Below are 23,669 nucleotides of genomic sequence, written 5' to 3' on the forward strand. Positions count from 1 at the left end.
GGGGCGGGGGTCGAGAGAGAGAGGGGGGCGGGGTCGAGAGAGAGAGGGGGCGGGGTCGAGAGAGAGAGGGGGGCGGGGTCGAGAGAGAGAGGGGGCGGGGTCGAGAGAGAGAGGGGGCGGGGTCGAGAGAGAGAGGGGGCGGGGTCGAGAGAGAGAGGGGGCGGGGTCGAGAGAGAGAGGGGGCGGGGTCGAGAGAGAGAGGGGGCGGGGTCGAGAGAGAGAGGGGGCGGGGTCGAGAGAGAGAGGGGGCGGGGTCGAGAGAGAGAGGGGGCGGGGTCGAGAGAGAGAGGGGGCGGGGTCGAGAGAGAGAGGGGGCGGGGTCGAGAGAGAGAGGGGGCGGGGTCGAGAGAGAGAGGGGGCGGGGTCGAGAGAGAGAGGGGGCGGGGTCGAGAGAGAGAGGGGGCGGGGTCGAGAGAGAGAGGGGGCGGGGTCGAGAGAGAGAGGGGGCGGGGTCGAGAGAGAGAGGGGGCGGGGTCGAGAGAGAGAGGGGGCGGGGTCGAGAGAGAGAGGGGGCGGGGTCGAGAGAGAGAGGGGGCGGGGTCGAGAGAGAGAGGGGGCGGGGTCGAGAGAGAGAGGGGGCGGGGTCGAGAGAGAGAGGGGGCGGGGTCGAGAGAGAGAGGGGGCGGGGTCGAGAGAGAGAGGGGGCGGGGTCGAGAGAGAGAGGGGGCGGGGTCGAGAGAGAGAGGGGGCGGGGTCGAGAGAGAGAGGGGGCGGGGGAGAGAGAGAGAGGGGGCGGGGGAGAGAGAGAGAGGGGGCGGGGGAGAGAGAGAGAGGGGGCGGGGGAGAGAGAGAGAGGGGGCGGGGGAGAGAGAGAGAGGGGGCGGGGGAGAGAGAGAGAGGGGGCGGGGGAGAGAGAGAGAGGGGGCGGGGGAGAGAGAGAGGGGGCGGGGGAGAGAGAGAGGGGGCGGGGGAGAGAGAGAGGGGGCGGGGGAGAGAGAGAGAGGGGGGCGGGGGAGAGAGAGAGAGGGGGCGGGGGAGAGAGAGAGAGGGGGCGGGGGAGAGAGAGAGAGGGGGCGGGGGAGAGAGAGAGAGGGGGCGGGGGAGAGAGAGAGAGGGGGCGGGGGAGAGAGAGAGAGGGGGCGGGGGAGAGAGAGAGAGGGGGCGGGGGAGAGAGAGAGAGGGGGCGGGGGAGAGAGAGAGAGGGGGCGGGGGAGAGAGAGAGAGGGGGCGGGGGAGAGAGAGAGAGGGGGGGCGGGAGAGAGAGAGAGGGGGGGCGGGAGAGAGAGAGAGGGGGGGCGGGAGAGAGAGAGAGAGGGGGGGCGGGAGAGAGAGAGAGAGGGGGGGCGGGGTCGAGAGAGGGGGCGGGGTCGAGAGAGGGGGCGGGGTCGAGAGAGGGGGCGGGGTCGAGAGGGGGGGCGGGGTCGAGAGAGGGGGCGGGGTCGAGAGAGAGAGAGAGGGGGGGGCGGGGTCGAGAGAGAGAGAGAGGGGGGGGCGGGGTCGAGAGAGAGAGGGGGCGGGGTCGAGAGAGAGAGGGGGCGGGGTCGAGAGAGAGAGGGGGCGGGGTCGAGAGAGAGAGGGGGCGGGGTCGAGAGAGAGAGGGGGCGGGGTCGAGAGAGAGAGGGGGCGGGGTCGAGAGAGAGAGGGGGCGGGGTCGAGAGAGAGAGGGGGCGGGGTCGAGAGAGAGAGGGGGCGGGGTCGAGAGAGAGAGGGGGCGGGGTCGAGAGAGAGAGGGGGCGGGGTCGAGAGAGAGAGGGGGCGGGGTCGAGAGAGAGAGGGGGCGGGGTCGAGAGAGAGAGGGGGCGGGGTCGAGAGAGAGAGGGGGCGGGGTCGAGAGAGAGAGGGGGCGGGGTCGAGAGAGAGAGGGGGCGGGGTCGAGAGAGAGAGGGGGCGGGGTCGAGAGAGGGGGCGGGGTCGAGAGAGAGAGAGAGGGCGGGGTCGAGAGAGAGAGAGAGGGCGGGGTCGAGAGAGAGAGAGAGGGCGGGGTCGAGAGAGAGAGGGCGGGGTCGAGAGAGAGAGAGAGGGCGGGGTCGAGAGAGAGAGAGGGCGGGGTCGAGAGAGAGAGAGAGGGCGGGGTCGAGAGAGAGAGAGAGGGCGGGGGTCGAGAGAGAGAGAGAGGGCGGGGTCGAGAGAGAGGGCGGGGTCGAGAGAGAGAGGGCGGGGTCGAGAGAGAGAGAGAGGGCGGGGTCGAGAGAGAGAGAGAGGGCGGGGTCGAGAGAGAGAGGGCGGGGTCGAGAGAGAGAGAGGGCGGGGTCGAGAGAGAGAGAGAGAGAGGGCGGGGTCGAGAGAGAGAGAGAGAGGGCGGGGTCGAGAGAGAGAGAGAGAGGGCGGGGTCGAGAGAGAGAGAGAGGGCGGGGTCGAGAGAGAGAGAGAGGGCGGGGTCGAGAGAGAGAGAGAGGGCGGGGTCGAGAGAGAGAGAGAGGGCGGGGTCGAGAGAGAGAGAGAGGGCGGGGTCGAGAGAGAGAGGGCGGGGTCGAGAGAGAGAGGGCGGGGTCGAGAGAGAGAGGGCGGGGTCGAGAGAGAGAGGGCGGGGTCGAGAGAGAGAGGGCGGGGTCGAGAGAGAGAGAGAGGGCGGGGTCGAGAGAGAGAGAGAGGGCGGGGTCGAGAGAGAGAGAGAGGGCGGGGTCGAGAGAGAGAGAGAGGGCGGGGTCGAGAGAGAGAGAGAGGGCGGGGTCGAGAGAGAGAGGGGGCAGGGTCGAGAGAGAGAGGGGGCGGGGTCGAGAGAGAGAGAGAGGGCGGGGTCGAGAGAGAGAGAGAGGGCGGGGTCGAGAGAGAGAGAGAGGGCGGGGTCGAGAGAGAGAGAGAGGGCGGGGTCGAGAGAGAGAGAGAGGGCGGGGTCGAGAGAGAGAGAGAGGGCGGGGTCGAGAGAGAGAGGGCGGGGTCGAGAGAGAGAGAGAGGGCGGGGTCGAGAGAGAGAGAGGGCGGGGTCGAGAGAGAGAGAGAGGGCGGGGTCGAGAGAGAGGGCGGGGTCGAGAGAGAGGGCGGGGTCGAGAGAGAGAGAGAGGGCGGGGTCGAGAGAGAGAGAGAGGGCGGGGTCGAGAGAGAGAGAGAGAGGGCGGGGTCGAGAGAGAGAGAGAGAGAGGGCGGGGTCGAGAGAGAGGGCGGGGTCGAGAGTGAGAGAGAGGGCGGGGTCGAGAGTGAGAGAGAGGGCGGGGTCGAGAGAGAGAGGGCGGGGTCGAGAGAGAGAGAGAGGGCGGGGTCGAGAGAGAGGGCGGGGTCGAGAGAGAGAGGGCGGGGTCGAGAGAGAGAGGGCGGGGTCGAGAGAGAGAGAGGGGGCGGGGTCGAGAGAGAGAGGGCGGGGTCGAGAGAGAGAGAGAGGGCGGGGTCGAGAGAGAGGGCGGGGTCGAGAGAGAGAGGGCGGGGTCGAGAGAGAGAGGGCGGGGTCGAGAGAGAGAGAGGGGGGCGGGGTCGAGAGAGAGAGGGGGCGGGGTCGAGAGAGAGAGAGAGGGGGCGGGGTCGAGAGAGAGGGGGCGGGGTCGAGAGAGAGAGAGGGCGGGGTCGAGAGAGGGAGAGGGCGGGGTCGAGAGAGAGAGAACAATAAATCAATCTAAAGCCTCAGTGTTTATTACTAACAATATTACTGATAATAACAACGTCCCGTGCCAGATATAAAAACTGTCAGAGTCTTGTACTTACCGCAGTGCCTGTATTTTACAGTCTGGGTTCCTCAGAGCCACAGACAGCAGTTTCACGCCTTCATCTCCCAGTTTATTATTACTCAGGCTCAGAACCGTCAATGAGCGATTTGTAGAGAGAGCGGAGGCGAGATACTCGGCACAAGAACCAGTGAGACCGTTGGATTGCAGCCTGGAGGAGAGACAATAATGAGAATAAATGTAAACCCCCAGTGATTATTAATTAAATTATTACTGATAATAAGTGTTCAGTATTACATATCCAGTTATTAGAAAACAATCTCAGTCTGGTACTTACTCCAGTTTCTGCATTGTACAGTCCGGGTTCCTCAGAGCCACAGACAGTAGCTTCACTCCTGAATCTCCCAGATTATTGCTCTCCAATCTAAACACAGAGTGAGGAACAAACTCAATAAAACCCCAGAATTCACACTGTTTTTTCTCCCTTAGAAACACACAGCCAACTTCAGGACGTTAGTAATCTGATGTCCTGTCACTGACCTCCTTCTGTTCCAACTTCCGATCGAGAATCACAGAATCATACACAGGTATTCGACTCATCGTGCCGGTGTCAGGTCTTTAACAGAGATATCCATTCGTCTCACTCCCCTCTGCTCTTTGCCCACAGCCCTGCAATTTTCTCCATATCAAATGTATCTCCAATTCCCCTTTGAAGGTTACTATTGAATCTGCTTCCACTGCCCTTTCAGGCAGCGCATTCCAGATCACAACAACTCGCTGTGTAAAAATCAAACTCATCTCCCCTCTGGTTGTATTTCCAGTTATTTCAAATCTGTGTCCTCTGGTTACTGACACGCCGGCCAGTGGGAAGTTCTCCCTATCTGCTGTATTAAAACACTTCATTTTCAACACCTCGATTAAATCTCCTCTTAACCTCCTTTGCTCGAAGAACAATCCCAGTTCCTGTAGTCTCTCCACATAATTGAAGTTCCGCATCCCTGGAACCATTCTAGTAAATCTCCTCTGCCCCCTCTCCAAGGCCTCGACATCCTTCCTAAAGTGCGGTGCCCAGAATTGAACACAATATTTCAGCTGGGGCCTAACCAGTGATTTATAAAGGTTCAGCATAACTTCCTTGCTTTAGTAGTCGCTGCCTCTATTTATACAGCCCAGGATCCTGTATTTTAAAAAAAAAGGCCTGATCAACTTGCCCTGCCACCTTAAAAGATTTGTGCCCCTTTGAAATTGTACCATTGAGTTTATATTGCCTCTCCTCATTCTTCCTTCCAAACATGCAAAGCTTCACTCTTCTCTGCATTAGGTTTCATCTGCCAGGTGTCTGCCCATTTCAGCAGTCTGTTACTATCCTCCTCACATTTCTGAGTTTCGTGTCATCTGCATATTTTGAAATGATGCCCTGTATACCCAAGTCCAGGTAAGAGCAGTGGTCTCAATACTGACCCCTGGGAAACACCACTGTATACCTCTAATCAGGTCACCCCTCAGCCTTCTCTTTTCTAGAGAAAATAGCTCCAGCCTGTTCAATCTTTCCTGATAGTTACAACCTCTCAGGTTCTGGGATCAACATTGTGAATCTTTTTTGCACCTTCTCCAGTGGCTCCAGGGACTGGGTTTTGTGGTGAAAATACCAGTGAGGTTAACAGCGCTCAGCGTTATTTACGTGTAAATCGGACAGCAACGTCCAGGAGCGCACCTGTGCAGTTAAACGTGTAAATCAGGAAGTTGCTTTCTGAGATGCTCCGCTCCTCCATAAGCTGCGTGAAAACCGGCATCTCGCTGACTGGCTCCCCATTCACATGTACTGATACCAGCCTCAGACACTGACTGGCTCCTCATTCACATGTACTGATACCAGCCTCAGACACTGACTGGCTCCTCATTCACATGTACTGATACCAGCCTCAGACACTGACTGGCTCCCCATTCACATGTACTGATACCAGCCTCAGACACTGACTGGCTCCTCATTCACATGTACTGATACCAGCCTCAGGCACTGACTGGCTCCCCATTCACATGTACTGATACCAGCCTCAGACACTGACTGGCTCCTCATTCACATGTACTGATACCAGCCTCAGACACTGACTGGCTCCTCATTCACATGTACTGATACCAGCCTTAGACACTGACTGGCTCCCCATTCACATGTACTGATACCAGCCTCAGACACTGACTGGCTCCCCATTCACATGTACTGATACCAGCCTCAGACACTGACTGGCTCCCCATTCACATGTACTGATTCCAGCCTCAGGCACTGACTGGCTCCTCATTCACATGTACTGATACCAGCCTTAGACACTGACTGGCTCCCCATTCACATGTACTGATACCAGCCTCAGACACTGACTGGCTCCCCATTCACATGTACTGATACCAGCCTCAGACACTGACTGGCTCCCCATTCACATGTACTGATTCCAGCCTCAGGCACTGACTGGCTCCTCATTCACATGTACTGATACCAGCCTTAGACACTGACTGGCTCCCCATTCACATGTACTGATACCAGCCTCAGACACTGACTGGCTCCCCATTCACATGTACTGATACCAGCCTCAGACACTGACTGGCTCCTCATTCACATGTACTGATACCAGCCTCAGACACTGACTGGCTCCTCATTCACATGTACTGATACCAGCCTCAGGCACTGACTGGCTCCTCATTCACATGTACTGATACCAGCCTCAAACACTGACTGGCTCCCCATTCACATGTACTGATACCAGCCTTAGACACTGACTGAACGCGCCACAAAAGGTGAAATCCAGTCATTCCAGAGCAAGTAACCTTTTAACAGAGTGGGAAGTCTTAATTACTGCTAAACAACCTCCCTGGCACTGAAAATTAACTTGAAGTGTGGAGTCTCATTCGTTCAGATTTTCATTGTTGGATATTTCTTTTAAATTGCATTTTTAAACTTTTGTTTCTGTCTCATCTGTTAATTCCATCTTTCGTTCCATCTCTTTATTTTGCTTTCTTGTCCTGATTTGACATTGAATTAAATAATCTAACAGACACTTCCTGGTTCAGACTCTGCACTGTTCATTAACAATTCTTCCATCTGATTGGTTAGGGACTGGGGTATTTAAAATTTGTAAAGGGGAAAGCATAAACTCTGTTACATAAAATGCTGGGGGATGGATTTTACAGCAGCAGTAGGTGCTGTTTAACTACATGTCCTTTTCACTCAGGTCCCCAATGCCATGGAAAGTCTATAGACAAGTGCAAGTCTTAATGAAGGGCAGGTGTTGTTCATTCACAGAGCAAAATCAGGCCCATTACAGCTTTTAGAAGATGGAGACTAGAGCTGTGCACAGTACTCCAATTGTGCTTTAACCAAGCTTCTATGCAAGTATAATTATGTACTCTTACTATCTCCTATTTGAAAGCCTTCAATTCCTCATTTACTGTTAATCTGATAATCTATGTTTCCAGTCCCCCTGGGCCAGATCCCTTTTCAACTCACTGAAATTAGCCCTCCTCCAGTTAAATATTTTCAGCTTAACTACTCAAAACTTAAATGATACTATGATCACTGTTTCCCAAATGTTCCCCCACTGACACATGCTCCACTTGTCCCACCTCATTCCCCCAGAACTAGATCCAGCACTGCTTCCTTCCTCGCTGGGCTGGAAACACACTGATCAAGTTCTCTTGTGCATGTTTCAGGAATTCCTCCCCCCCTCTGCCCTTTACACTGTTTCTATCCCAGTGTATATTGGGATAATTGAAGTCCCCCATTATCACTACTCTGTTCCTTTTATGTCTTTCTGAAATTTTCTTGGATTTGCTCTTCCAAATCCTTCACACTATTTATTTTATTAGAATATATAGGAATGGGGTACTTTCCCCAGAATTAAATGGTATGGGCGATTTGCTGTACTCTGTGCATTATATTAATCTGTATGATATTTCAGGGGGAGTTATGTAATGAAACAGCGCTAACTGCTCCCCCAGGATTTTATGTAACAAAGAGAGTTTATGCTTTCCCCATTCCAAGTTGCAAATATCCCAGTGCTCCGAATTCGTAGAGGAAGGAGCCTCTCTATTTCCCATTAAACTGCCTCTACATTTATTTCAGGTGTAACAGGCCTGACAGTTTTGGGGGAATTTTTGGAGGTTCCCTCCCCGAGCGGGAACTCACAAAGGGGGCAGATTATGGGGAATTCCCAGGTTCACTTCCCCCAGTTTACACAGGAGCCACCCACTGTGTGCGAGGCCCCACCGCTGGCTGGTGTGTGTGTCTGTACTCCGGGGCTAATACCCCACAACCCGTTAGATTGGAACCTTTTTAAACGGCAGATTTAAGATCCTGACATCCCATTCTTTACTTATTATAGAGGAACGTGAATAACTGATAACATGTATAGTGGGAGGAATTCTTGTTTTCCCCAATCCAGGAAACTTCACCCCGAAGCGACACTCCCTGCACGGTGTTGGGTTAAATATAGTCAGTAACAGGCCATTATTTTAAACTCTGTTTGTCTTGTTTCCAATGACCTGGAAGATGTAGAAAACATTTTCAAATTAACTTCATCTGTTCTGCCCATTTATATTTGATAATTTGTTCTTGCGGCTGTGCAGCCTGATTTAATATCATTTATGACGACTCTCTCAATACCAGGTCCTTGCTGAGCCGCTGAAGATTCCAAACATCCTTGGGGAATTATAGCCCTTAATTATTTTCATATTCTGTTGATTCTGTCTCTCCTTTATAAAACTGGAGGTTCTGCTATTTTCACAAGTAAATACTCCATTCGATGACTGCTCAACATTCAACTAACAGTTAGACAAAAATAAGCAGTTACCTCAATTCCTGACATTTGTGCAGTACAGGTCCAAGCCGCTCGAGTCCATCACACTCAATGTAGCAGTTCTGTAGATCAAGACGTTTTATTGTATCACAGAGTCCAATGACATGAGACAGCACAGCACAGTCAATCGGGGTTAGTCGCAAACTGGTTTGAGAGAGAATGTCCCCAAATGTCAGTGTTTCCACAGATCCCACTGTGGCCCGTGCCAGAGCTTTATTCTGAGACTCAAACAGGTAGTGGAATGTGTTCAGGAGGTCCCTTTTACCAGTTTCACTCTCTGTGTTTCCAATCTGTCCTTCAACCTTCTCCTTCACCCAGTCAATCACTCGGCAGGTGGTTTGATGAAGAAATGGACCCAGAAACTCCTCCAGGGGCCGAGCTGCCTGTGGGGAGGAGAGACCAGCAACAAAACGGAGAAATATCTCAAATTGCCCATCTTCCTTGCTGTGGGCTTCTCTGAGGAGTTTCAAGATGTCCTCGGGATCTGGAGTCAGGAATTGTGCGAGTGCGGCTACAAACTCTTGGATGGTGAGGTGCGGGAATGTGTACACCACGCTCTGGGCAGATTCATCTCTCTCCAGAAGTTCCATCATGAACCCAGACAGGAACTGGGAAGGTTGCAGATTGTACTTGATCAAATCTCCATTCCTAAACAGAATGTGCTTCTCGGAGACTCCTGTGAAGGCCATCTCACCAAGCTTCAGTAACACATCACGGGGGCTTTCAACCTCTCGGCCATGGTTTTTCAGAATGTTGTAGATATAGTAGGAATATAGTTGGGTGATGGTCTTGGGAACCTGCTGCTGATTCCTGTCTCTTTGTGTAAAGAAGGGGCCCAGTGACAGACCGAGAATCCAGCAGTAGGAAGGGTTGTAGCACATGGTGTACAGGATCTCGTTCTCTTCCACGTGTTTGAAAACAGCTGCTGCCGCCGCCTGATCCTCAAAAAACTTGTTGAAATATTCCTTCCGTTCTTCACCAACAAATCCCAGGATTTCAGCCCAGACACTGATCTCAGCCTTTTCCAATAAATGTAGTGCAGTGGGGCGGCTGGTCACTAGCACTGAACATCCTGGGAGCAGCTTGTGCTGTATTAAACTGTACACAATGTCAGACACTTCACACCAGTCTTCGGGATCTGTGCACATGTGCTGAGGTTCTGTACTTCTCCGATTGTCAGCAAAATCGATCCTGTCCTTGAATTCATCCAAACCATCGAATATAAACAGCAATACCTCTGGGTTCTTCCACAGCTCTACCAGAATATTCCCAAAGTAAGGATAGAAATACAGTATCAGATTCCTCAGGTTTATTCTACAGTTAACAGCGTTCAAATCCCGGAATTTGAAACTGAAAACAAATTGAAAGTGTGGGTATATTTTCCCAGTGGCCCAGTCATAAACAATCTTTTGTACCATTGTTGTTTTTCCAATCCCCGGGACTCCGCTCACTGCTCTGGAACTCCCAGATTCGGATCCTCTCTGGCAAAAACAGCTCTGGAACAACTGATCAGTTCGGATTTTTTCCAGTTCTCTCCGGAGATGTTTCTTTCTCGACTCTTCATGGTCTCGGCCTCTTGCCAGCAGTTCATGTTCTACAAGTGTCCGATCTCGAACAGTAGAAATGACCGTTAGCTCAGCGTATCGATCAACCAGCTGGAAAACCTTAACCTTCTCCTTTATTAGGATCGTGTTCACTCTCAGTGTTTCAGTTTGTACCCGGAGTGTTTCCTTGTGTTTCTGTTGAACATCTTCAATTAGAACAGACAGAAAGTGGTTTCAATGTTAGTTGTACTGACATAAAGACTTGGAAATAACACCTTGCTGTTCACTAAACTTGAGACGATTTAATCCACAGCTTTAACAGGTACGTGTAGGAAATTAAACTCAGTTCATGGGAATCTCAGCTGAAAGTGAACAATGGCTGCAAAAAACATTAAACGCTCAGGTGATTCCAACATTTACTGAACCTGGAGAGTTGGATGAAGGTGCTATTTCCCTATGATGGTTACACTATCTGGGCTGCCCTGTATTATTCACATCTCATTCTAGATCCACACATGAATCAGGTTGTACAGCAAGAGAGGTTCTAGTGGGTAAATGTGTGAAACCGCCACGATGCAGAAATGGCCAGTCGGATATTGCGTGTCACTGGGAGAGGGACGGACTGTGAGTGAATGCTGTTCTGCTGTTATTCTATCAGACCATGGGGGGGGCGGGGGGATGCTGTGCACTCAGTTTTGACATTTTCAATTGGCCCCCAGCCTCAACAACTTTTTTGGGGGGGGGGGGGGGGGGGGGGCGAAAAAGAGTTCCAGATTTCTACTACCCTTTGTGTGAAGAAGTGCTTCCTGACATCACCCCTGAACGGCCTGGCTCAAATTTTAAGGTTACGCCCCCTTGTTCTGGACTCCCCCCACCAGAGGAAATAGGGTCGATCGACAGAAACTATCAACTCCTTTAATCACCTTCAACACCTCGATTAGATCACCCCTTAATCTTCTATATTCAAGGGAATACAAGCCTAGTCTATGAAACCTGTCCTCATAATTTAACCCTTTTATCCCCAGTATCATTCTGCCGAATCTGTGCTGTCCCCCCATCGAAGGCTAATATCTCCTTCCCAAGGTGCGGTGCCCAGAACTGAACGCAGTGTCCAGATGGGGTCTGACCAGAGCGTTATATCACGGACATCACTTCCACCCCCCCTTTGTATTCCAGCCCCCTCGAGATAAAGGCCAACATTCCATTCGCCTGTTTAATGATATGTTTTTGAACCTGTCCACTAGCTTTTAGTGATTTCTGTACATGGACCCCTAAATCTCTCGGCTCCTCCACAGCTCCTAGCTTCTCACCATTTCGTAAATAATCTGATCGGTCTTTCTTGGGTCCAAAGTCGATGACCTCACACTTCCCATGTTGAACTCCATCTGCCACAGTTTTGCTCACTCAATGTCCCTTTACAACTTTCTGTTCCCATCTACACTCCTTACTGTGCCACCTAGCTTAGTGCCATCAGCAAACATGGATAGGGCTCTGTTCCTTCATCTAAGTCATTTATAAATATGGTGCAAAGCTGAGACCCAGCACAGATCCCCTTGGGACACCACTCGGCACATCCTGCCAATTTGCGTACATTACATATTATCCTTACTCCGTCTCCTACCTCCAAACCAATTCCCTATCCAAGTCTCTTATGCGGAACCTTGTCGAATGCCTTCTAGAAGTCCATATAAATAACGGACTTAAACACTCCCTTATCCAACACGGTAGTTACTGTAATGTCCGTGTGTAATTGAGACATGGACTGCAGAAGTTGGTTATAACAGGTGTTTACTGAATGGAGACAAAACTGGAACTACTATACAAAGTTACTACACAGGCTTATATACAGGGGTGGTCACTACTGGTACTGCAGTATACAGGGGCTGCAGAATATAGTTCCTTCTTCAAGGTACATACACTACAGTTACCTGCTCAAAAACTTCAACTAGGTTCGTTAGACATGACTTACCGGTTAGAAATCCATGCTGGTTCTCTCGGATTAGCGCATATTTGCTATCTGGGTATTGTGTGCACTGAGAGAGGGACAGACTGAATGTACAGGAGCTCCACTGTTGCTGTAGCAGGCCTCGGGCAGGTTATCTGGGGTACTGTGTGTACTACTAGTCAACTTATAACGACGCGCGCACGCACACACACCACGCACACGGTAGGAACAGCTCCAACACAGGCTTATTTGGGCCTTATGGCCTTTTGCTGCCAATTAACATTCTCCTGTTCCTGGTGTTTCAGATAAGACCAACAGTTTTTCCAGTGGCTTTACACATACGGCAGCTGGGTGTATAAGTTTCTATAACTCAGTTATGTGACTGAACAGAAGTAGAAACCACCATGACTCCCCTCACAGTTTAAGCTGAAGACAGAAAATAGGAAGAGGCTTTCACTTCTTCGGCAAATGCTTCCAACCCCTCCTTTCATTTTGGTCTAAATTTTGGAAAATGCAGTTTTGGAATTAACAAATATGTTGCTGTTGGACTGTAAATGGGCAAGAGGCTCCAGACTTGAAAATGAATCAGGGTCCTGCCAGGTGTGGGGTTTCTCAGTGTATCAGGATCCTGCCAGGTGTGTATGGGGTTTCAGTGTATCAGGATCCTGCCAGGTGTGTATGGGGTTTCACAGTGTATAAGGATCCTGCCAGGTGTGTATGGGGTTTCACAGTGAATCAGGATCCTGCCTGGTGTGTATGGGGTTTCAGTGTATCAGGATCCTGCCAGGTGTGTATGGGGTTTCATTGTATCAGGATCCTGCCTGGTGTGTATGGGGTTTCAGTGTATCAGGATCCTGCCAGGTGTGTATGGGGTTTCACAGTGTATCAGGATCCTGCCAGGTGTGTATGGGGTTTCAGTGCATCAGGATCCTGCCTGGTGTATATGGGGTTTCAGTGTATCAGGATCCTGCCTGGTGTATATGGGGTTTCAGTGTATCAGGATCCTGCCAGGTGTGTATGGGGTTTCAGTGTATCAGGATCCTGCCAGGTGTGTATGGGGTTTCACAGTGAATCAGGATCCTGCCAGGTGTGTATGGGGTTTCAGTGTATCAGGATCCTGCCTGGTGTGTATGGGGTTTCAGTGTATCAGGATCCTGCCTGGTGTATATGGGGTTTCACAGTGAATCAGGATCCTGCCAGGTGTGTATGGGGTTTCAGTGCATCAGGATCCTGCCTGGTGTATATGGGGTTTCAGTGTATCAGGATCCTGCCAGGTGTGTATGGGGTTTCAGTGTATCAGGATCCTGCCAGGTGTGTGTGGGGTTTCAGTGTATCAGGATCCTGCCTGGTGTGTATGGGGTTTCAGTGTATCAGGATCCTGCCAGGTGTGTATGGGGTTTCACATTGTATCAGGATCCTGCCTGGTGTGTATGGGGTTTCAGTGTATCAGGATCCTGCCAGGTGTGTATGGGGTTTCACAGTGTCTCAGGATCCTGCCAGGTGTGTATGGGGTTTCAGTGTCTCAGGATCCTGCCAGGTGTGTGTGGGGTTTCACAGTGTATCAGGATCCTGCCGCTCAGCTACGGAGGATCCTAACCGATTGTGACATGCAGCTAAATTTACTAGTAACTCAATGTTGTCAAATTTACCAATAATGCAAAACTCAGTGAAGTGTAACTTCAATTTATGCAGAAGATTTGATGATTAATTTAAATCCAAATAACCTTGAATGTGATTTGCGCCACCCTTTGAACTTCGGATGCCCTGACTTGGCCAACTTCTACACAAAGAGCTGCAGTAAGCAGTGGTTGAAACAGTTTGAAATTTCAATTTCATCACATACCTTTCAGGTTACTGGGTAATTCGGTTAAACCTTGTGCGATGTTCATATAACAAAATGGATCAGTACCTGTTTAAAACAGTTAGGATGAAATCAGATGTGTCCAATATTATAGTAAAATCGGCAGTGTTCAAATCAGAAATTGAATTCAGTGAGTGATTTTACCGTACCAAGTTCATGTATTTCTCTCAGTATTTTGTCCAACTTTGGTACCCCATGGCGCATTTTCGCAAAAGATTCCCACATCACCCTTCGAGCCCGAGAGCCTTTCTCCATCACCAGATTTAGGAGAAGTTTGGAACTGTCCGCCTTGTTTCCCTGCTCCACGAGCTCAGTGACTTTCTGTAAAGAGCAATAATTAATACATTGAGGAGCAAAGTGAAAGAGAAATACTGAAAACAAGACGAAACAGAACTGTTCAGTAATGAGGTCTGAAAGTTTTATTGTGTGCCCAGAATGTAATCACAGGCCAGGTATTAATCCATACTGAACACGGGAGGAATAGTTTTGTGCAGTAAAATCCAGAGCGCGGATCCCAAGGTAATTGAACGCTCGGACACCGCTGGTAGGGTGAAGGAGGAGGGGGATGCACAAGAGGCCACAGTGAAAGGAAGAGAGAGAATTATAGGGGCAGGGATAGGTTGTAGAGTATCTTGAGTAGTTTAGAGATCAGAAGAGACAAAGCCATAAAAGGGATTTAAACAGGATCATGGGAATTTTATACTGGTGGCATGAGAACTGCGAATGAATATAGATGAGTGAGCACGAGTGACAGCTGAGCAGGATGTGGGAGGAGCTGAAGTGCAGAGTAGAGGATTGGAGGTTGACCAGCAGGGCATTGGAATGTTTGAGTTTGAAGGTTAAAAAGGCAAGGACGAGTTTTCCAGACTGAATGAGTTCAATTTCCTGATACCCCCCCACCCCCATCAAGGAGTGACATGCCACACCAAGAGCACAGGGCAGGACATTTCCTCTTCTACTTACAGGCTGGGATTAGACTAGGTGAGATATCAACGGTAATGGGTAGTGAGCAGGAGGTTGTGATCAGACTAGGTGGGATATTAACTAATGGGTAGTGAGCTGGGTGTTGGGATTAGACTCGGTGGGATATTAACGGTAATGGGTAGTGAGCAGGATGTTGGGACTAGACTCGGTGGGATATTAACCGTAATGGGCAGTGAGCAGGAGGTTGGGATTAGACTTTAGTTTATGGGATCAGGGCGTCGCTGGGAATGGCAGCATTTATTGCCCATCCCTAGTTGCCCTTGAGAAGGTGGTGGTGAACCACCTTCTTAAACTGCTGCAGTCCGTGGTGAAGGTACTCCCACAGGGAGGGAGTTCCAGGATTTTGACCCAGCGACAATGAAGGAACGGCGATATATTTCTAAGTCAGGAGGGTGTGTGACTTGGAGGGGAACTTGGAGGTGGTGGTGTTCCCATGCGCCTGATGCCCGTGTCCTTCTAGGTGGAAGAGGTCGCGGGTTTGGGAGGTGCTGCCGAAGAAGCCTTGGCGAGTTGCTACAGTGCATCTTTGTAGATGGTACACACTGCAGCCACGGTACGCCGGTGGTGGAGGGAGTGAACGTTTAAGGTGGTGGGTGGGGTGCCAATCAAGCGGGCTGCTTTGTCCTGGTGTCGAGCTTCTTGAGTGTTGTTGGAGCTGCACTCATCCAGGCAAGTGGAGAGTATTCCATCACACTCCTGACTTGTGCCTTGTAGATGCTGGAAAGGCTTTGGGGAGTCAGGAGGTGAGACACTCACCACAGAATACCCAGCCTCTGACCTGCTCTTGTTACCACAGTATGTGTGTGGCTGGTCCAGTTAAGTTTCTGGTTAATGGTGACCCCCAGGATGTTGATGGTGGGGGATTCAGCGATGGTAATGCCATTGAATGTCAAGGGGAGGTGGTTAGACTCTCGCTTGTTGAAGATAGTAATTGCCTGGCACTTCTGTGGCACGAATGTTACCTGCCACTTATCAGACCAAGCCTGAACATCGTTCAGGTCTTGTTGCATGCGGGCATGGACTGCTTCATTAACTGCGGAGTTGTGAATGGCACTGAACACTGTGCAGTCATCAGCGAACATCCCCATTTCTGACCTTATGTTGGAGGGAAGGTCATTGATGAAGCAGCTGAAGATGTTGGGCCTACGACACTGCCATGAGGAACTCCTGCAGCGATGTCCTGGGCTGTGATGATTGACCTTCAACCACCATAACTATCTTCCTTTGTGCTAGGTATGACTCCAGCCAGTCGAGAGTTTTCCCCCCGATTCCCATTGACTTCAGTTTTACTAGGGCTCCTTGATGCCACACTCGGTCAAATGCTGCCTCGATATCAAGGGCAGTCATTCTCGCCTCACCTCTGGAATTCAGCTCTTCTTGACCATGTTTGGACCAAGGCTTAAAAACCGGCGCGAAGGCAGAGGCCCGACCAGTTCGGGGGAGAGCAGCAGCGGAGGAGGAGCCCGACTTAAAAACCGGCGCGAAGGCAGAGGCCCGACCAGTTCGGGGGAGAGCAGCAGCGGAGGAGGAGCCCGGCTTAAAAACCGGCGCGAAGGCAGAGGCCCGACCAGTTCGGGGGAGAGCAGCAGCGGAGGAGGAGCCCGGCTTAAAAACCGGCGCGAAGGCAGAGGCACACCAAATCAACAGCAGAGGAGAGAGGTAAAAAGTAATCAGTGTGTGACGTCACCAGGGAGCAGGTAAGTGATTGGTTGGTGAGTATTTCTCTCTTTTCAATACAAGCTTGACTTCTGTGGTGTTAAATTTCTAGGGTCTCTGGTGTAGTGGGGACAGTTGGTAAATAAAGCACCCTAGAGTATACCTGTAACTGGGGTATTGAATAAATTTTTTAATTAATTAAAAGGAGTAAGTCATGGCAGGAGAGCTCAGACCCGTGTTCTGCTCCTCTTGCTCCATGTGGGAAATCAGGGACGCTGCCAGTGTCCCTGACGACCATGTGTGCGGGAAATGCATCCAGCTGCAGCTACTTGCAGACCGCATTGCGGCGCTCGAGCTGCGGGTGGATGAATTTTGGAGCATGCGCGATGCTGAGAGGCTCGTGGATAGCACGTTTAGCGAGTTGTTCACGCCTCAGGGTAGGGCAGCACAGGGGGTGACCATCAGGCGGAGCAACAAAGGCAGGCAGGTAGTGCAGGGAACCCCTGCGGACATCCCCCTTTCAAACAAGTATACCGCTTTGGATACTGTTGAGGGGGATGACTCACCAGGGGAAGGCAGCAGCAGCCAACTTCCTGGCACTGGGGGTGCTCCTGCTGCCCAGGAAGGGGGGAAAAAAGAGTGGGAGAGCAAAAGTGGTAGGGGATTCTATAGTAAGGGGAACAGATAGGCGTTTCTGTGGCCGTAGACGTGAATCCAGGATGGTTTGTTGCCTCCCTGGTGCCAGGGTCAAGGATGTCACCGAGCGGCTGCAGGGCATTCTGGAGGGGGAGGGTGAACAGCCAGTGGTCGTGGTCCACATTGGTACCAACGACATAGGTAAAAAGAGGGATGAGGTCCTGCATCAAGAATTTAGGGAGCTAGGTAACAGATTAAAGAGCAGGCCTCAAAGGTTGTAATCTCTGGATTACTCCCAGTGCCACGTGCTAGTAAGTATAGGAATGGGAGGATAGAGCAGATGAATGCGTGGCTAAAGAGTTGGTGTAGGGGGGAGGGTTTTACTTTCCTGGATCACTGGGCCTGCTTCTGGGAAAGGTGGGACTTGTACAAGTCGGACGGGTTGCACCTGAACCAGAGCGGGACAAAATATCCTTGCGGGGAGGTTTGCTTGCACTGTTGGGGGGGGGGGGGGGGGGGGGGTTTTAAACTAACTTGGCAGGGGGATGGGATACAGAGGGGAGCTGAAATAGGGTGGGGGGGGGGGGGGGGGGAGATGTGCTGCCAATTATAGAGAAAAAAAACAAGTCAGCTTGGTAGACAGGGCAAATATATAAGGGCAAGGCTGGATGGCATCTATTTTAATGCAAGGAGTCTTGCAAATAAGGTGGATGAACTGAAGGTGTTGGTAAACACATGGGAGTATGATATTGTTGCTATCACGGAGACATGGTTGAGGGAAGGGCAAGACTGGCAGCTCAATATTCCGGGGTACAGAATCTTCAGGCGAGAGGGGGGGGGAGGTATAAGAGGAGGGGGGTGTCGCAATATTAATTAAGGAGTCAAATTACTGCAGTAAGGAGGGATGATATATTAGCAGGGTCCTCTAATGAGGCCATATGGGTGGAGCTTAAAAACAAAAAGGGGGCAAGCACTTTGCTGGGAGTGTACTATAGGCCTCCAGTCAGGGGGGAGATAGAGGAACGGATATGTAGGCAAATCTCAGAGAAATGTGCAAATAATAGGGTAATAATAATGGGGGATTTCAACTTCCCCAATATTAACTGGGATAGTCAGAGTGTGAAAAGGCTCAGAGGGTGTAGAATTCTTAAAGTGCATCCAGGAGAGCTTTTTGAGCCAGCATGTAGAAAGTCCTACAAGAGAGGGGGCGGTACTGGACCTAATTCTAGGGAATGTGGCCGGCCAAGTGGAAAAAGTGCTAGTAGGTGAGCACTTTGGTGATAGTGACCATGATATGGTAAGATTTAAGGTGGTCATGGAAAAGGACAGGGATGGGGCCGGAAATAAAGGTTCTAAATTGGGGGAAGGCCGATTTTAATAGGATAAGGCAGGATCTGGCCAAAATGGACTGGGATCAGCTACTTGTAGGAAAATCCGCATCAGAGCAATGGGAGGCTTTCAGAAGGGAGATTGAGATCATACAATGGCAACATGTTTCCCGTAAAGGTCAAGGGTGGTTCCAAAAAACCACAGGGAACCTTGGATGTCAAGGGATATACGAGAATGGATTAGGAAAAAAAGGAGGGCTTTCGGTAGATACAAAAGGCTAAAGACGGAGGAAGCCCTAGAGGAGTACAAAAAGTGCAGGGGGATACTTAAAAAAAGAAATTAGGAGATCAAGGGGGGGGGGCCATGAAATAACACTGGCGAGCAAAATAAAGGAAAATCCGAAGGTGTTTTATAAGTATATTAAGGGTAAGAGGATAACTAGGGAAAAAAATAGGGCCCATTAGGGACAAAAGTGGCAATCTGTGTGTGGAGCCGGAAGATGTAGGAGGGGTTCTAAATGAATTTTTTTGCATCTGTTTTCACTATGGAGAAGGACGATGTAGACATAGAAATAGGGCGGGGGGGACTGTGATATGCTCGAACATATTAACATCGAGAGGGAGGAGGTATTGGCGGTTTTAGCTGGCCTAAAAATGGATAAATCCCCAGGCCCGGATGAAATTGTATCCCAGGCTGCTGTGTGAGGCAAAGGAGGAGATTGCGGGGGCTCTAACACATATATTCAGAACCTCTCTGGCCACAGGGGATGTGCCAGAGGACTGGAGAACCGCTAATGTAAGTACCATTATTCAAGAAGGGTAGTAGGGAAAAACCAGGGAACTACAGGCCAGTGAGCCTAACATCAGTGGTAGGAAAATTATTGGAAAAAATCCTGAGGGACAAAAATTTGTCTCCACTTGGAGAGGCAAGGATTAATCAGGGATAGTCAACGTGGCCTTGTCAAGGGAAGATCATGTCTGACTAATTTGATTGAATTTTTTGAGGTGGTGACTAGGTGTGTGGATGAGGGTAACGCAGTGGATGTGGTATACATGGATTTCAGTAAGGCCTTTGATAAAGTCCCGCACAGGAGACTGGTCAAGAAGGTAAGAGCCCATGGAATCCAGGGTGCCTTGGCACATTGGATACAAAACTGGCTTAGTGGCAGAAGGCAGAGGGTGATGGTCGAAAGTTGTTTTTGTGACTGGAAGCCTGTCAGAGTCATAGAGTTTTACAGCACAGAAAGAGGCCCTTCGGCCCATCGTGTCTGCGCCGCCCATCCATCCCTGTCCAGTCTAATCCCATTTTCCAGCATTTGGTCCATAGCCTTGTATGCAATGGCATTTCAAGTGCTCATCCAAATGCTTCTTGAATGTTGTGAGGGTTCCTGCCTCTACCACCCTTTCAGGCAGTGAGTTCCACATTCCAACCACCCTCTGGGTGAAAAAGTTCCTCCTCAAATCCCCTCTAAATCTCCTGCCCCTTACCCTGAATCTATGCCCCCTTGTTATTGACCCCCCTACTAAGGGGAAACGTTCCTCTTTATCTACCCTATCTAGGCCCCTCATCATTTTGTACACCTCAATCAGGTCCCCCCTCAGCCTTCTTTGCTCCAAGGAAAACAACCCCAGCCTGTCCAGCCTCTCTTCATAGCGGAGGCACTCCATCCCAGGTAACATCCTGGTGAATCTTCTCTGCACCCTCTCCAAAGCAATCACATCCTTCCTATAGTGAGGCGACCAGAACTGCACACAGTACTCCAGCTGTGGCCTCACCAGCGTTTTGTACAGCTCCATCATAACCTCCCTGCTCTTATATTCTATGCCTCGGCTAATGAAGGCAAGTATCCCATATGCCTTTTTAACCACCTTATCTACCTGTTCCGCTGCCTTCAGGGATCTATGTACATGTACACCAAGGTCCCGCTGACCCTCTGTACTTCCTAGGGTCCTACCACTCTGTGTATTCCCTTGCCTTATTTGTCCGTCCAAAATGCATCACCTCGCACTTTTCAGGGTTAAATTCCATTTGCCACTTTTCCGCCCATCTGACCAACCCGTTTATATCGTCCTGTAGCCTGAGGCTTTCCTCCTCACAATTTACCACCCCACCAATTTTCGTGTCATCTGCGAACTTACTGATCATACCTTTTATATTCTCATCCAAATCATTTATGTAGATCACAAACAACAAGGGACCCAGCACCGATCCCGGAGGTACCCCACTGGACACAGGCTTCCAGTCACAAAAGCAACCTTCAACCATCACCCTCTGCCTCCTGCCACTCAGCCAGTTTAGGATCCAACGCGCCAAGGCACCCTGGATCCCATGGGCTCTTACCTTCTTGACCAGTCTCCTATGCGGGACTTTGTCAAAAGCTTTACTGAAGTCCATGTAAACCACATCCACAGCATTTCCCTCATCCACCCCCCTAGTCACCCCCTCGAAAAATTCAATCAGATTTGTCAGACATGATTTACCCTTGACAAAGCTATGCTGACTATCCCCGATTAATCCTTGCCTCTCCAAGTGGAGACTAATTTTGTCCCTCAGAATTTTTTCCAATAATTTCCCTACCACAGATGTTAGGCTCACTGGCCTGTAATTCCCTGGTTTATCCCTGCTACCCTTCTTGTATAATGGTACTACATTAGCTGTTCTCCAGTCCTCTGGTACATCCCCTGTGGCCAGAGAGGTTCTGAAAATTTGTGTCAGAGCCCCTGCAATCTCCTTTGCCTCCCACAGCAGCCTGGGATACATCTCGTCCGGGCCTGGGGATTTATCCACTTTTTGGCCTGCTAAAACCGCTATCACCTCCTCCCTCTCGATGCTAATATGTTCAAGTATGTCACAGCCCCCTTGCCCGATTTCTATGTCTGCATCGTCTTTCTCCATAGTGAACACAGATGCAAAAAATTCATTTAAAACCCCGCCTACATCATCTGGCTCTACACACAGATTGCCAGTGGGGTACCACAGGGATCGGTGCTGGGTCCCTTGCTGTTTGTGGTCTACATTAATGACTTGGATATGAATGTAAAGGGTATGATCAGTAAGTTCGCGGATGATACAAAAATTGGTAGGGTGGTAAATAGCGAGGAGGGTAGCCTCAGTCTGCAGGACGATATAGATGGGTTGGTCAGATGGGCGGAACAGTGGCAAATGGAATTTAACCCGGAAAAGTGCGAGGTGATGCACTTTGGGGGGGACTAACAAGGCAAAGGAATACACAATGAATGGAAAGACCCTAGGCAAGACGGAGGGTCAGAGGGATCTGGGTGTGCAAGTACACAGATCCCTGAAGGCGGCGGAACAGGTGGATAAGGTGGTAAAAAAGGCATATGGGATACTTATATTCAATGCCTCGGCTAATGAAGGCAAGAGCAAGGAGGTTATGATGGAGCTGTATAAAACACTGGTTAGGCCACAGCTGGAATACTGTGTGCAGTTCTGGTCGCCACACTACAGGAAGGATGTGATCGCGTTAGAGAGGGTGCAGAGGAGGTTCACCAGGATGTTACCAGGGCTGGAGCGCTTCAGCTATGAAGAGAGACTGGGCAGATTGGGTTTGTTTTCCTTGGAGCAGAGGAGGCTGAGGGGGGACATGATGGAGGTGTACAAAATTATGAGGGGCATAGATTGGATGGATGCTGAGGAGCTTTTTCCCCTTAGTAGAGGGGTCAATAGCTAGGGGGCATAGATTCAAGGTAAAGGGCAGGAGGTTTAGAGGGGATTTGAGAAAGAGCTTTTTCACCCAGAGGGTGGTTGGAGTCTGGAACTCACTGCCTGAAAGGGTTGTGGAGGCAGAAACCCTCACAACATTTAAGAAGCATTTGGATGTGCACTTGAAATGCCATAGCATACAAGGCTACGGGCCAAATGCTGGAATATGGGATTAGATTAGACAGGGCTTGATGGCCGGCGCGGACACGATGGGCCGAAGGGCCTCTATCCGTGCTGTATTACTCGATGACTCTAAGGCTGTAATGAGGTCAGGAGCTGAGTGGTCCTGGCGGAACCCAAACTGGGCATCAGTGAGCAGGTTATTGGTGAGTAAGTGATGCTTGATAGCACTGTCGACGACACCTGCCATCACTTTGCTGATAAGAGTAGACTGATGGGGCGGTAATTGGCGGATTGGATTTGTCCTGCTTTTTGTGGACAGGACATACCTGGGCAGTTTTCCACATTGTCTGATAGATGCCAGTGTTGTAACTGTACTGGAACAGCTTGGCTAGAGGCGCGGCTAGTTCTGGACCACAAGTCTTCAGCACGATAGCCGGGATGTTGTCGGGGCCCATAGCCTTTGCTGTATCCAGCGCGCTCAGCCGTTTCTTGATATCACGTGGAGTGAATCGAATTGGCTTCGGTGATGGTGGGGTCCTCGGGAGTAGGCCGATATGGATCATCCACTCAGCACTTCTGGCTGAAGATGGTTGCAAACGCTTCAGCCTTGTCTTTTACACTCGTGCTGGGCTCCACCATCATTGAGGATGGGGATATTCTTGGAGCCTCCTCCTCCCGTTAGTTGTTTAATGGCCCACCACCATTCACGACTGGATGTGGCAGGACTGCACAGCTTTGATCTGATCCGTTGATTGTGGGATCGCTTAGCTCTGTCTATATAGCATGCTGCTTCGGCTTTTTAGTTGCTTCGGTGTTGCAGCTTGCCCAGGTTGGCACCTCATTTTTAGGTACGCTTGGCGCTGCTCCTGGCATGCTCTTCTACACTCATTGTTGAACCAGGGTTGGTCCCCTGGCTTGATGGTAATGGTAGAGTGAGGGATATGCTGGGCCATGAGGTTACAGATTGTGGTGTAATATAATTCTGCTGCTGATGGCCCACAGCACCTCATGGATGCCCAGTTTTGAGCTGCTGGATCTGTTCTGAATCTATTCCATTTAGCACGGTGGTAGTGCCACACAACATGATGGAGGGTGTTCAGTGTGAAGACGGGACTTCGTCTCCACAATGACTGTGCGGTGGTCACTGCTGCCAATACTGTCATGGACAGATGCATCTGTGACACGTAGATTGGCGAGGACAATGTCAAGCAGGTTTTCCCCCTCGTGTTGGTTCTCTCACCACCTGTCGCAGGCCCAGACTGGCAGTTATGTCCTTCAGGACTCGGCCAGCTCGGTCAGTAGTGGTGCTACTGAGCCATTTAGGACAGAAATTAGGAGGAATTTCTTCACCCAGAGTGGAATTCTCTACCACAGAAGGCAGTAGAGGCCAATATATTAAATATATTCAAGAAGGAGTTGGACATATTTCTTAAGGCTAAAGGGATCAAGGGGTATGGGGAGAGGGCAGGGACCAGGTACTGAATTTGGATG

General features: G+C 50.8%; 1 protein-coding gene across 6 annotated transcripts in view; it reads right to left on the reverse strand.

Annotated features, from left to right (window-relative positions):
- LOC147097527 (NACHT, LRR and PYD domains-containing protein 3-like) overlaps window positions 1-23,669 on the reverse strand; it is an 816,941-nt gene that overhangs the window by 777,319 nt on the left and 15,953 nt on the right. For 3 of the 6 annotated variants that reach the window (XM_085971445.1, XM_085971446.1, XM_085971449.1), the window contains 5 exons: window positions 13,877-14,048; window positions 13,710-13,775; window positions 8,372-10,127; window positions 3,871-3,957; window positions 3,572-3,744 (listed from right to left, as the gene is read on the reverse strand). In XM_085971445.1, coding sequence (XP_085827571.1) covers window positions 3,572-3,744; window positions 3,871-3,957; window positions 8,372-10,127; window positions 13,710-13,775; window positions 13,877-14,048 — 2,254 coding nt within the window. Of the gene's footprint in view, window positions 1-3,569; window positions 3,745-3,870; window positions 3,958-8,367; window positions 10,128-13,709; window positions 13,776-13,876; window positions 14,049-23,669 lie in introns of those variants that run through there. The other 3 variants (XM_085971447.1, XM_085971448.1, XM_085971451.1) reach the window with 3 other exon arrangements.

Source organism: Somniosus microcephalus, chromosome 31 (assembly GCF_052327205.1).
Source record: "Somniosus microcephalus isolate GS21.2 chromosome 31, FLI_Smic_1.0, whole genome shotgun sequence".
NCBI classification, from domain to species: Eukaryota; Metazoa; Chordata; class Chondrichthyes; order Squaliformes; family Somniosidae; genus Somniosus; species Somniosus microcephalus.